Below are 13074 nucleotides of genomic sequence, written 5' to 3'. Positions count from 1 at the left end.
CCGTGCGCTGGAAAAACCGCAAGAGATTGCAACAGTAGCCAGGTGTACATGGGCATAATGTATTTAATCAGATCATAATTGGGATTAAAATGTTACCGTGTACGAGGACCCTGGGATAAATGATCCGATGACGTGCGTTTTCTTGCATCACGCGGAATACTTTATTTTGACATGCGCAGCACGTACGTAAACGGAAGTAGAAGAAGAAGAAGAAGCCATGACTTCCGCTGTAAACAAACATGGCTCTGTGCATTTCTGCTTGTCCGACCTTGTCACGTTATTCCATCCATCTTCTTCCACTTGTTGGGTCGCGGGGGCAGCAGCCTAAGCAAAGACGCCCTGACTTCCTGCTCCCCAGCTAATTGGTCTAGCTCTTCCCAAGGGATCCTGAGGCGTACCCTGCTCAGCTTGTCTCGCCAACGTGTCCTGGGTCTTCCCCGTGGCCTCCTACCGATTGGATGCGGCCTAAACACCCCCCCAGAGGGGCGGGGGGGGAGGGGGGTTCTGACGAGATGCCCCGAACCACCTCATCTGGATGTGGAGGAGCAGCGGCATTACTCCGAGCTCCTCACCCTATCTCTAAAGCCCCGCCACCCGACGGAGGAAACTCCTTTTGGTCGCTTGTAGCCCCAATCTTATCCTTTCGGTCACAAACCAAAGCTCATGACCATAGGTGAGGACAGGGATGTAGATCAGCCGGTAAATTGAGAGCTTTGCCTTCTGGCTCAGCTCCTTTTTCACCACGACGGATCGATACAGGGTCCGCATCACTGCAGACTCTGCACCAATCCGCCTGTCGATCACACGATCCACTCACTCGTGAACAAGACTTGACCTCCTCCACCTGGGGGGCAGGATCTCGTCCCCAACCCGGAGATGGCAATCCACCCTTTCCCTGGGCGACAACCACGGATTCTGGACTTTTCCTTCTGTTCGCTACATTTGTGTTACCTCTCTTTTTTATTTTTATTTAAATGGAGCTTTTCTGCGCCTTCAAGACCATACGTTTGTTTTTGCTTCTCGGGTTTCGAGCTACAAACTCAACAGTATGAAACGTTCTTTCTTTCTAGCATCCTAGAGTTTTTTAGCCTTTCTACCGTCGAGTTGAACAATTCTAAGCTCTTTTGATATATCCAGTTAAACATTTGTTTCTGGTAAGGACCAGTTCTGCTGGGCTTCCACCGGCTTCCGTAAATGCCGAGGTGTAGCTGACGTCACAGACATGCGCAGTAAGGATCATTTCGACCCAAACTTCGGAAGAAGTGTTTACATGCGCTCCAATCTGAATGACTATCGGCATAAACCACCCGTGTTGATCGGAAGGAAATTTTGATCCAATCGAGTCTAAATATTCCAAATAGTGTGTTTACATGAAGCATTTTTATTTCGGTCAAGCCTGGAGACAGCAAGCCACCTTTTTCCTGGGCGAGAACCATGGACTCTGACTTTTCCTTCTGTTCGCTACTTTTGTTTTACCTCTCTTTTTTAAATGGAGCTCTTCTGTGCCTTCAAGACCATACGTTTGTTTTTGCTAGTCTCGGGTTTCAAGCTACAAACGAAACAGTATAAAACGTTCCTTCTTTCTAGCGTTCTAGAGTTTTTTAGCCTTTCTACCGTCGAGTCGAACAATTCTAAGCTCTTTTAATATATCCAGTAAAACATTGGTTTTGGATAAGGGCATGTTCTGCTTCGTGTTTCCCGCCATGACTTCCACCGGCTTCCGTAAATGCAGAGGTGTAGCTGACGTCACAGACATGCCCGGTAAGGATAATTTCGACCCAAACTTCGGAAGATGTGTTTACAATTTGAATGACTATCGGCATAAACCACCCGTGTTGATCGGGTCAAAATATTCCGAAGAGCGTGTTTGTTTACATGAAGCATTTTTATTCCGGTCAGGCTTTTAATCCGATTAATTGTGTCCATGTACACATGTTTCGTGTCTGAGAAGGAAATGCAAAAAGTCATCTTGTGACATTTCCTAGTCTACCAAAAGCCCGCCTGGTCACCGTCAGGTGATGACTTGGTCACTGGTTGTCGTACTCACATGGGTCTCAGATCCATGAAGAAAGTCATTGAGAGCTTCTGGGTCGCTGCGGGTGAGAGAATAAAAAACAGTTACAGCCATTTATGTCCTGGTTATAGTCGCATCCAAATTGTGACTTACCAAATCACATCTAGAAGGCACCTGCCGTCTTCATCATCCATGACAACTGGCAAAGACGACAACAATGATAAGTTCCTTCCTATTACTCGCTACATTATTTCACAGCCCTGTGGGACTAACCAGTTTCCAATATTTGGATTATAACGCCAAGAGCAGTTCAACAGGGCCTGAAAGTGTGACGTGGAAACGCACTGCATTGTGGGTCTTGCTGGACTCTGAACAGCTATTTACATGGGCGAATGAAAGATTTAAGTTTTGTGTTTTTGTCCTTCAACAAGTTCAAAACATGGGGCGAACGCGCGGCATCATTAACTGCCAGAATCGTGGTCATGATCGCTTTAGGGAAAAAAAAGGATTTGGTGAGATTTTTCTCATTTCCAGCGTGAAAGCAAAGCCGAAGGAAGTCGGGTTAAGAAGCTAATAAAGAGACAGCGAATAGCCTGGGTCGATCAAGCATCACTTTTAACGTCATCACCCGGTACATGTTTTTGTGTTCATGGCATTTTCACACTGGTAAGTCTGAATCCAAACATACCTTATTCAGGGTTACATGTGGCATTTAGTAGGATGTAGGGTTGTATGGTATATCGGCGCTAGTATAGTATCACGGTACTAATGAATCAAAAACGGTACTATACTCTATTTGAAAAGTACCGGTTCCCGGGAATGACGTCACGTGGTCCCATTGCTGGTTTTACGAGCAGAGGAGCATGTTAGACAACGCACGCACACAGAGTGCTTACAAGCAGACACAGTGTGTAGACCAGGGGTCACCAACCTTTTTGAAACCAAGAGCTACTTCTTGGGTAGTGATTAATGCGAAGGGCTACCAGTTTGATACACACTTAAATAAATTGCCAGAAATAGCCAATTTGCTCATTTTACCTTTAACTCTATGTTATTATTAATAATTAATGATATTTACACTTAATTGAACGGTTTAAAAGAAGAGAAAACACGAAAAAAATGACAATTAAATTTTGAAACATAGTTTATCTTCAATTTCGACTCTTTAAAATTCAAAATTCAACAGAAAAAAAGAAGAGAAAAACTAGCTAATTCGAATCTTTTTGAAAAAATTTAAAAAATAATTTATGGAACATCATAAGTAATTTTTCCTGATTAAGATTAATTTTTGAATTTTGATGACATGTTTTAAATAGGTTAAAATCCAATCTGCACTTTGTTAGAATAAATAACAATTGGACAAAGCTATTTCTAACAAAGACAAATCATTATTTCTTCTAGATTTTCCAGAACAAAAATTTTAAAAGAAATTCAAAAGACTTTGAAATAAGATTTAAATTTGATTCTACAGATTTTCTAGATTTGCCAAAATAATTTTTTTGAATTTTAATCATAATAAGTTTGAAGAAATATTTCACAAATATTCTTCGTCGAAAAAACAGAAGCTAAAATGAAGAATTAAATTAAAATGTATTTATTATTCTTTACAATAAAAAAAATAAATGTACTTGAACAATGATTTAAATTGTCAGGAAAGAAGAGGAAGGAATTTAAAAGGTAAAAAGGTATATGTGTTTAAAAATCCTAAAATAATTTTTAAGGTTGTATTTTTTCTCTAAAATTGCCTTTCTGAAAGTTATAAGAAGCAAAGTAAAAAAATTAATGAATTTATTCAAACAAGTGAAGACCAAGTCTTTAAAATATTTTCTTGGATTTTCAAATTATATTTGAGTTTTGTCTCTCTTAGAATTAAAAATGTCGAGCAAAGCGAGACCAGCTTGCTAGTAAATAAATACAATTTAAAAAATAGAGGCAGCTCACTGGTAAGTGCTGCTATTTGAGCTATTTTTAGAACAGGCCAGCGGGCTACTCATCTGGTCCTTACGGGCTACCTGGTGCCCGCGGGCACCGCGTTGGTGACCCCTGGTGTAGACTGAAAAGGGAGAATTGACGCATTTTGGCTTGAAAACTGAAGATAAAAGTAAAGGTATAACACTGAAACCCCCACAGGAAGAGGTGCTTTAAAACATGGCTAGCTAGTTAGCGGCTAATGTCCATCCGCAGTCGGCAGTGTTTTAGCTACTTCTAAATCACTAATCCTCACCTCCATGGCGACAAATAAAGTGAGTTTCTTACAAGTATCATTATTATTGCAGGACGAGGAATAGATAAACATGCGTCACTACACACCGTAGGAGGATACAATAGTTCACCGGTGTCACCGCTAACAAAAGCTAGCGCGCCTGAATGTAAACAAATGCCATGGGTGGATCTACACCTGACATCCACTGTAATGATACCAAGTACAATAGCGTATCTAGTCCGTACTACTATGATTACATCAATATTTTTTATCGTCACAAAATCTTTTTTCCTTTATCTAAAATTCATATTATGTTTACAAACTCAGTAAATACGTCCCTGGACACATGAGGACTTTGAATACAGTATGATCCTGTAACTACTTGGTATTGGATCGATACCTAAAATTGTGGTATCATCCAAAACTAATGTAAAGCAGTGTTTCCCTTAAACTGCCAAGATACCTGTGGCGGTGGGGGCGTGGCTATGGGTGTGGTCACCATGACATCATCGAGTAATTTGCATAATTTACTACAATGATATGATTTTCTCTAAAAAGGCTCAAAAAATGTATACTTACTAATTAATAATAACAGTTTTGTTTTAAACGTCCATCCATCCATCCATTTTACAATATAATTACAACACTTTATGTACATATTTATATACAGATTTGAACAATAAGTTATTCACTGAAATATATTTATTCATTGTGGTTCTTACAAAAAATATATCTTATAAAATATAAAAGCTAAAATGTCTCTTAAAGCTCTGCCCCTTTAATTAGTGCATACTAAATAATTTAACTTTAGCCTACTACTACAACCATATTATTTACCAGCAACATAAAGTAAAACAGAGGCAGAGGTGTCCTGCCACAGTCAGTAACAAATAAACAGAAAACATTTGCCTGAGAAGCTGGACAGGACAAAAAATAAATTAAAAATAAAAATTTGAAAAATTATTATTATTATTATTTATTTTTTTATTTATTTGTGGCGGACGTAATTCTTTCGTGGCGGGCCGCCACAAATAAATGAATGTGTGGGAAACACTGTAAAGTATACACAACAGAAGAATAAGTGATTATTACATTTTAACAGAAGTGTAGATAGAACATGTTAAAATAAAGTAACCAGATATTAACAGTAAATTAACAAGTGGATCAATTATCTATTTTTACAGTTTGTCCCTCATAATTTAGACAAAATAATAGAATGACACATTTTGTTACTACATACGTCAGCAGACTAATTAGGAGTCTTTGTTTGTTTACTTACTACTAAAAGACAAATTGTCTAGTATGTTCACTATTTTATTTAAGGACAAACGTGCAATATGAAACATATGTTTCATGTACCCTAAGATTTTTTGTTAAAATAAATACAATAATGCAATTTTTTCGTGTTCCCCTTTATAAAGAAAAGTATCGAAAAGTATCAAAATACATTGGTATCGAAACAACCCTAGTAGGATGTTTGCGGGTGACAAACAACGTACAGTATTTTTTTAAAAAAGTATGTTGTCGGTTGACTTTTAGTTTTCTGTAAGCACATAAATGAATGAGTATTATTTTCGGAGCAGTAGCACAGTGATCAAGGTATCTAAAAGTAATAATGAGCTTGAGCTGCTTGTGAAACCAAGCCCGCGGACCTAATGAATCTCGTACTGAATCTGAGTTCGTTGAAAAAATGTAAACAAATTTGCCAGCACTTTGACTTCATTCAAATCTCTCGTCCACGGGATGTGTTCATAGCTCATATAGGCCGATTGCAGCATTTTTCATTATTTCTTCCAGGTCGCAAGCATTTGGAATTAGGGTACGGTTTGTCTCGATACAGTCCCTTGTTTTTATTTGGTACGATCCATTTTAATCCAGTTTGTTGCTCGCGCTCACATTGTAAACAAAGCCTTCATCCAACAAGTATGTCTACCCGGCCATCATGTGGCCTTTTGAGCCCTTTAGCACAGTAAAATACAACCATTTACTCCAATATTCATCACTTTTACAAGTAAATCCCATTAAAGTATAAGAAACTATCAGGGTTTACTGAAAGGGGAACTGCACTTTTTTGGAATGTATCCTATCATTCACAACCCTTGTAAGAAACAAGAACACCTATGTTTTGGGATTTTTGCATTCTAATTTGTAATAAATCAGCTCATTCTAGGTGGTTAGCAATCCAAAATAATGGGAGTAATTAGGGATGTCCGATAATATTGGCCGATAAATGCTTTAAAACGTAATATCGGAAATTCTCGGTATCGGTTTCAAAAAGTAAAATATATTACTTTTTAAAACACCGCTGTGTACACGGACGTAGGGAGAGGTACAGAGCGGCAATAAACCTTAAAGGCACTGCCTTTGCGTGCCGGCCCAGTCACATAATATCTACGGCTTTTCACACACACGAGTGAATGCCATGCATACTTAGTCAACAGCCATACAGGTCACACTGAGGCTGGCCATATAAACAACTTTAACACTGTTACAAATATGCGCCACACTGTGAACCCACACCAAACAAGAATGACAAACACATTTCGGGAGAACATCCGCACCGTAACACAACATAAACACAACAGAACAAATACCCAGAACCCCTTGCAGCACTAACTCTTCCGGGACGCTACAATATACACCCTTGCTACCCCCTAATCCCCCTACCTATATAGGGCACTATATAAGTAGAACAGAGCCACTCCCATTACCTCCATTGTTAGCTGACTTTTGCTAGTGTTTATTCACGATTTAGAATGCATAAAAAAAGAAAAACATGTGTTCTTGTCCTACATAGATTATGAATGAAAGGCTAAATTCCCCCAAAAAAGAGCAGTTCCCCTTTAACAAATTCTGCAAATACAGTGTTTCCCATAAACTGCCAAGATACCTGTGGTGGTGGGGGCGTGGCTATGGGCGTGGTCACCATGACATCGAATAATTTGCATAATTTACTACAATGATATGATTTTCTCTAAAAAGGCTCAAAAAATGTATACTTACTAATTAATAATAACAGTTTTGTTTTAAAAGCCCATCCATCCATCCATTTTACAATATAATTACAACAATTTATGTACATATTCATATACAGATTTAAACAATAAGTTATTCACTGAAATATATTTATTAATTGTGGTTCTTACAAAAAATATATCTTATAAAATATAAAAGCTAAAATGTCTCTTAAAGCTCTGCCCCTTTAATTAGTGCATACTAAATCATTTAACTTTAGCCTACTACTACAACCATTTTTATTTACCAGCAACATAAAGTGAAACAGAGGCAGAGGTGTCCTGCCACAGTCAGTAACAAATAAACAGAAAACAGTAGTGGTCAAATACAAATAAGGCAACAAGAGAAGTATCCTACACTTCTCTTTTGTAAAGTAAATCTGAACAGCCTATATGGGCATCTACATCAACTATATGATTTGCCTGAGAAGCTGGGCAGGAAAAAAAATTAAAAAATTAAAACATTTAAAAAAATATATTTTATTTGTGGTGGACGTAATTCTTTCGTGGCGGGCCGCCACAAATAAATGAATGTGTGGGAAACACTGAAATATGAATAAAATAAAAGGGGCCACACTGACAGCAAAAGAAAGGTAAAATGACAATAATGGTCTTCTAATACTTCAACTTTATTCCCATAATTTCAAGACTACATTCTCTTGTTTTGAGTTTACTTTTCAGTGTTGTTTATATGTTGCACAGATCAACCGAGACGACTCCTCAACAAGCGTGCACGCCATATTTAGCATCTTGAGCAAATGTTTGAAAGAAATCCTGCTCTTTTTAAAATCATTATCATTATTTTTCAACTCATCATTGTATTATTCTGCTTGAAAGAAATCTGTTACGGTCTTACTGTCGTTCGTCATGGAGGTCCAGAAGGACAGTTGACGAGGGACTTTCTTGACAGAAATGAATAGAAAGACTGAAAGTAATCCATCAGGTCAAAAACATTGGCAGACTAGCTCACGAGTGCACATAAAATAAAAGACATCAATTCATGAATGTGATCTCACTAGAGCTGAGAATGTATAATTGCAGGGATGTGTGCACCCTTTGAGGACAGAAAGAGGAACATTTTGTAAAAAAAAGGAGGAGCAATTCTGTCAGCAAATGAAACATTTGAAGAAGAAAAAAAAGACTACATTTCCTGCAATTAGGTGCATTTCTACACTAGATTTGTGTGAATGCTCCAAACATTCACACATGCTTTTCTACACCAAAATTCATATATTTATTCTTCTTCTTCTTCTTCTCCAGATTTTGCCACGCTCTACCTTCCACATTTTTCATCCGATTCAAAGCGTTCCAACTTCAAACTGTTCACCTTATTCGGGAATCGCAGGCTTTCCCTTGACAAATTCCAAAAATTCCCAGATTTCCGGGACATTTTTCCCATTCAAAATGAATTGGCCATTATTCAAACTTTCACTATTTCCACATTTTCAACCGATTCAAACCATTCCACCTTCAACATATTCCACTCATCCTGGACATTCACACTATTATTTTTCCAAGTTCAAAAATATTCCAGGAATTCCCAGAATTCCAGTTTTTTCAAACCCTATTTTCAGTCGACTACTCCTTCCACATATTTCCACCCACTTCAACCGTTCTACTGTCAAAACATTCCTCTTAATCAGGACAAAAAAACTAAGTTGTTTTTTTAACTGGAAAATTACTGGTTTTCCCGAAATTCCAGGAATTCCATTTCTCAATTAAAAATGTTACTACTTCAACATTTTTTGACCGATTTGAAAAAATTCCAACACCAACCATATCAACTCATTCAGAACATTCAAGTCTTTTAACATTTTCCAAAAAATCCCCGCTTTTCATGAAATTCCCAAATTTCCATGAAATTCCCATTGAAAAGAATGGAACATTTTTCAAAGTTCCACAATTCCCACATTTTTCATCCGATTCAAAGCGTTCCAACTTCAAACTGTTCACCTTATTCGGGAATCGCAGGCTTTCCCTTGACAAATTCCAAAAATTCCCAGATTTCCGGGACATTTTTCCCATTCAAAATGATTTGGCCATTTTTCAAACTTTCACTATTTCCACATTTTCAACCGATTCAAACCATTCCACCTTCAACATATTCCACTCATCCTGGACATTCACACTATTATTTTTCCAAGTTCAAAAATATTCCAGGAATTCCAGTTTTTTCAAACCCTATTTTCAGTCGACTACTCCTTCCACATATTTCAACCCACTTCAACCGTTCTGTCAAAACATTCCTCTTAATCAGGACAAAAAAACTAAGTTGTTTTTTGAACTGGAAAATTACCGGTTTTCCCGAAATTCCAGGAATTCCATTTCTCAATTAAAAATGTTACTACTTCAACATTTTTTGACCGATTTGAAAAAATTCCAACACCAACCATATCAACTCATTCAGAGCATTCAAGTCTTTTAACATTTTCCAAAAAATCCCCGCTTTTCATGAAATTCCCAATTTCCATGAAATTCCCTTTGAAAAGAATGGGACATTTTTCAAAGTTCCACAATTCCCACATTTTTCATCCAATTTAAAGCGTTCCAACTTCAAACTGTTCACCTTATTCGGGAATCGCAGGCTTTCCCTTGACAAATTCCAAAAATTCCCAGATTTCCGGGACATTTTTCCCATTCAAAATGATTTGGCCATTTTTCAAACTTTCACTATTTCCACATTTTCAACCGATTCAAACCATTCCACCTTCAACATATTCCACTCATCCTGGACATTCACACTATTATTTTTCCAAGTTCAAAAATATTCCAGGAATTCCCAGAATTCCAGTTTTTTCAAACCCTATTTTCAGTCGACTACTCCTTCCACATATTTCAACCCACTTCAACCGTTCTACTGTCAAAACATTGCTCTTAATCAGGACAAAAAAACTAAGTTGTTTTTTTAACTGGAAAATTACCAGTTTTCCCGAAATTCCAGGAATTCCATTTCTCAATTAAAAATGTTACTACTTCAACATTTTTTGACCGATTTGAAAAAATTCCAACACCAACCATATCAACTCATTCAGACCATTCAAGTCTTTTAACATTTTCCAAAAAATCCCCGCTTTTCATGAAATTCCCAAATTTCCATAAAATTCCCATTGAAAAGAATGGGACATTTTTCAAAGTTCCACAATTCCCACATTTTTCATCAGATTCAAACCGTTCCAACTCCAAAATATTCAGTCTGTTAATTTTTTTTCTTCTTCATTTTTCCATTTATTTATTTATTTCAGGCAATGACATAAAAAAGTACAAAGTTGACAACACATAATAATATAAATTAATATAGTGCGAAGTAGGGCTGGGCGATATGGCCTTTTTTTAATATCTCGATATTTTTAGGTCATATCGCGATACACGACAGTGGCCTAGTGGTTAGAGTGTCCGCCCTGAGATCGGTAGGTTGGAGTTCAAATCCCAGCCGAGTCATACCAAAGACTATAAAAATGGGACCCATTACCTCCCTGCTTGGCACTCAGCATCAAGGGTTGGAATTGGGGGTTAAATCACCAAAATGATTCCCGGGCGCGGCGCCGCTGCTGCCCACTGCTCCCCAAGGGGATGGGTCAAATGCAGAGGACAAATTTCACCACACCTAGTGTTTGTGTGACAATCATTGGTACTTTAACTTTAACTTAACTTAACGATATATATCTCTATATTTTGCCTTAGCCTTGAATGAACACTTGATGCATATAATCACAGCAGTATGATGATTCTATGTGTCTAAATTAAAACATTCTTCTTCATACTGCATTAATATATGCTACTTTTAAACTTTCATGCAGAGAGGGAAATCACAACTAAGTCAATTTAGCAAAAGTGTATTTATTAAACAGTTATTAAGCAGTGGCACAAACATTCATGTCATTTCCAAAACAGAAAGTGCAAGATTGTCAGAGACATTTTAAAACAAGCTATAAGTGCACTTTTGTGCATGATGACACACAAGATATTTCAATAAGTGTCACATAAAAATTAGCTGCATATCAAATAGTATATGTCCTACGGTGTTGATGTGGAAATAGTTGCCTCTGCATTTAGTTGGTGTGGCACCGAACGGAGATGTTGACATGTAAAGACATATTCCCGCTTGAAGCCAAACCACCGTCTGACGATGGATCCCGTGCTGTTTTTCTTGGGAATTAATTATTCCTCCATTTGTTACCAGATTTGCACCTTCTTTCTCTCGTATTACCACTCAAACCACACCGTTAGCATCACAGCTAACGTTACCATGTCGCTACCTCTCGCTCCGCGGGAGCGTGTGACGTTGCTCACGTGACAGTATGTGACGTGTGTAAGAAGGTGCGCTTGTTTTAAGTCTCTGTGACAAGGAGAGACAGGAAAGAGTGAGAAACGCATGCAGTTTTAATGCCCCGCAGCTAAAAGCAACTGTGTGAGAACGTATCAGGCATGTGATTTGACCACAATGAAAAAGACTGAAAAAATTTCCGGGGGTCTGGGGGACGAAGGCCCCCAGCCAGTTCCAGGCAACGCCCCCCGAAGCTCCTGGTTTTTCACCAATTTAACATGCTAAAATTAACAAAGACAGCACCATTTGAAGAAAATATTTTAGTGTTTAAAGACATGAAAACATCATTAATAGAACATACATAACCCAATTATAATAATGAATCACTGTATATGGTTCAGTCCCAACAGTATTTAGTCACTAATATTTACATCTTGTGTTCATTTCACATCCACAGGTGTCAGTGATATTATCTACAGTTTATTTACAGTATTACCACATTACTTCAGTTCACTTCACACATTAGCTTTCTCTGAGAGCCCTAACATGAGCCTTCCTTGCAAATTTCTGAGCAGCCTGCATTTTCCTTTTGGTCTCTGCTTTTGTAGCTTCTTTTTTGGATTTTTGGATAAATATAACAAAATACCAAACGTAAACATTTCATTCTTTTCGCCAAAATAGGATATAAATTTATGAAAATAATTAAACATGTTTAGTATTGTTTACTCATATTTGAAAATAGGAAATAATAACAATGTGAGGACACTGACATATTGCATGAAACAAGTGTGAAACTATTTACCTTCAAGATTGTTACACCACTGACAATAGTTTCAAGAGACTACATAAGAACTTAATATTACAAAATAGTATTATATGCAAATTTATTTCAAATAAATTGTTAACTGGAATCAATAATGCGACTCTTTGAATTTCTGTAATTTCATAGTATATTTTCACGTGGCTTTTTATTTTTAGAAAAACCCATTTATATTTCGCAAAGCAATAATTGGTTAATATTTAAAACCAACATGCGTATTTCGCAAGCAAATATTTTTTAGCTTACCTCATTATTAACAACCCTGTCTGCAACTGAAGTGGGTTGTGGGTGGATCTTTCCTCTCGATGTCACTTTCGGTTGACATCCAAAAGTACCAGCTAGTGAAAAGTTGGTTTTCCTTGCTTCAAGTTGTTTCATATGTTTTTGGCGCTTCGCATGTACTTCCAAAGCCTTGAAACCTCGTGATCCATAGTCAATATTATCATGACACCACGTGCACAAAACCTTTCCGGGACGATCGATTTTCCGAATAAAATCACCGAACAAAGTCGTAACTTCCTTCTTCCCAACAGTATCAGTGATTTCCCTTTCCATCCAGTCCCATCGAAACTTATTTTTGACATGTTTATCAATTTCTTTTACTCGTAAAGCGTCCTTTCTCTCGAGAACCGACATCGTTTACATATGGAAAATGGCGGTAATAACCATTATGAATGATGACGTTATTAACGTCATCATTCATAACAGATGTCCTGATTGGTCACAAGGAACATATCGACCAATCAACTACGGCGTAAT

The 13074-nt window shown here is 37.5% G+C and overlaps 1 protein-coding gene across 2 annotated transcripts in view; it reads right to left on the bottom strand.

Annotated features, from left to right (window-relative positions):
• The window catches only part of bicra (BRD4 interacting chromatin remodeling complex associated protein), a 57827-nt gene that overhangs the window by 39786 nt on the left and 4967 nt on the right, over positions 1–13074 (bottom strand). For both annotated transcript variants that reach the window (XM_062060937.1, XM_062060938.1), the window contains exons 2-3: positions 2168–2213; positions 2048–2093 (exon numbers count right to left, since the gene is read on the bottom strand). In XM_062060937.1, the coding sequence (XP_061916921.1) occupies positions 2048–2093; positions 2168–2208 (87 nt within the window). In that variant the 5' untranslated portion in view covers positions 2209–2213. The remainder of the gene's footprint in view (positions 1–2047; positions 2094–2167; positions 2214–13074) is intronic.

This window comes from Entelurus aequoreus, linkage group LG10 (genome assembly GCF_033978785.1).
Source record: "Entelurus aequoreus isolate RoL-2023_Sb linkage group LG10, RoL_Eaeq_v1.1, whole genome shotgun sequence".
Classification (NCBI taxonomy): domain Eukaryota; kingdom Metazoa; phylum Chordata; class Actinopteri; order Syngnathiformes; family Syngnathidae; genus Entelurus; species Entelurus aequoreus.
The sequence above is the reverse complement of the archived record's forward strand: the minus strand, read 5'-3'. Positions and strand labels throughout refer to the sequence as shown.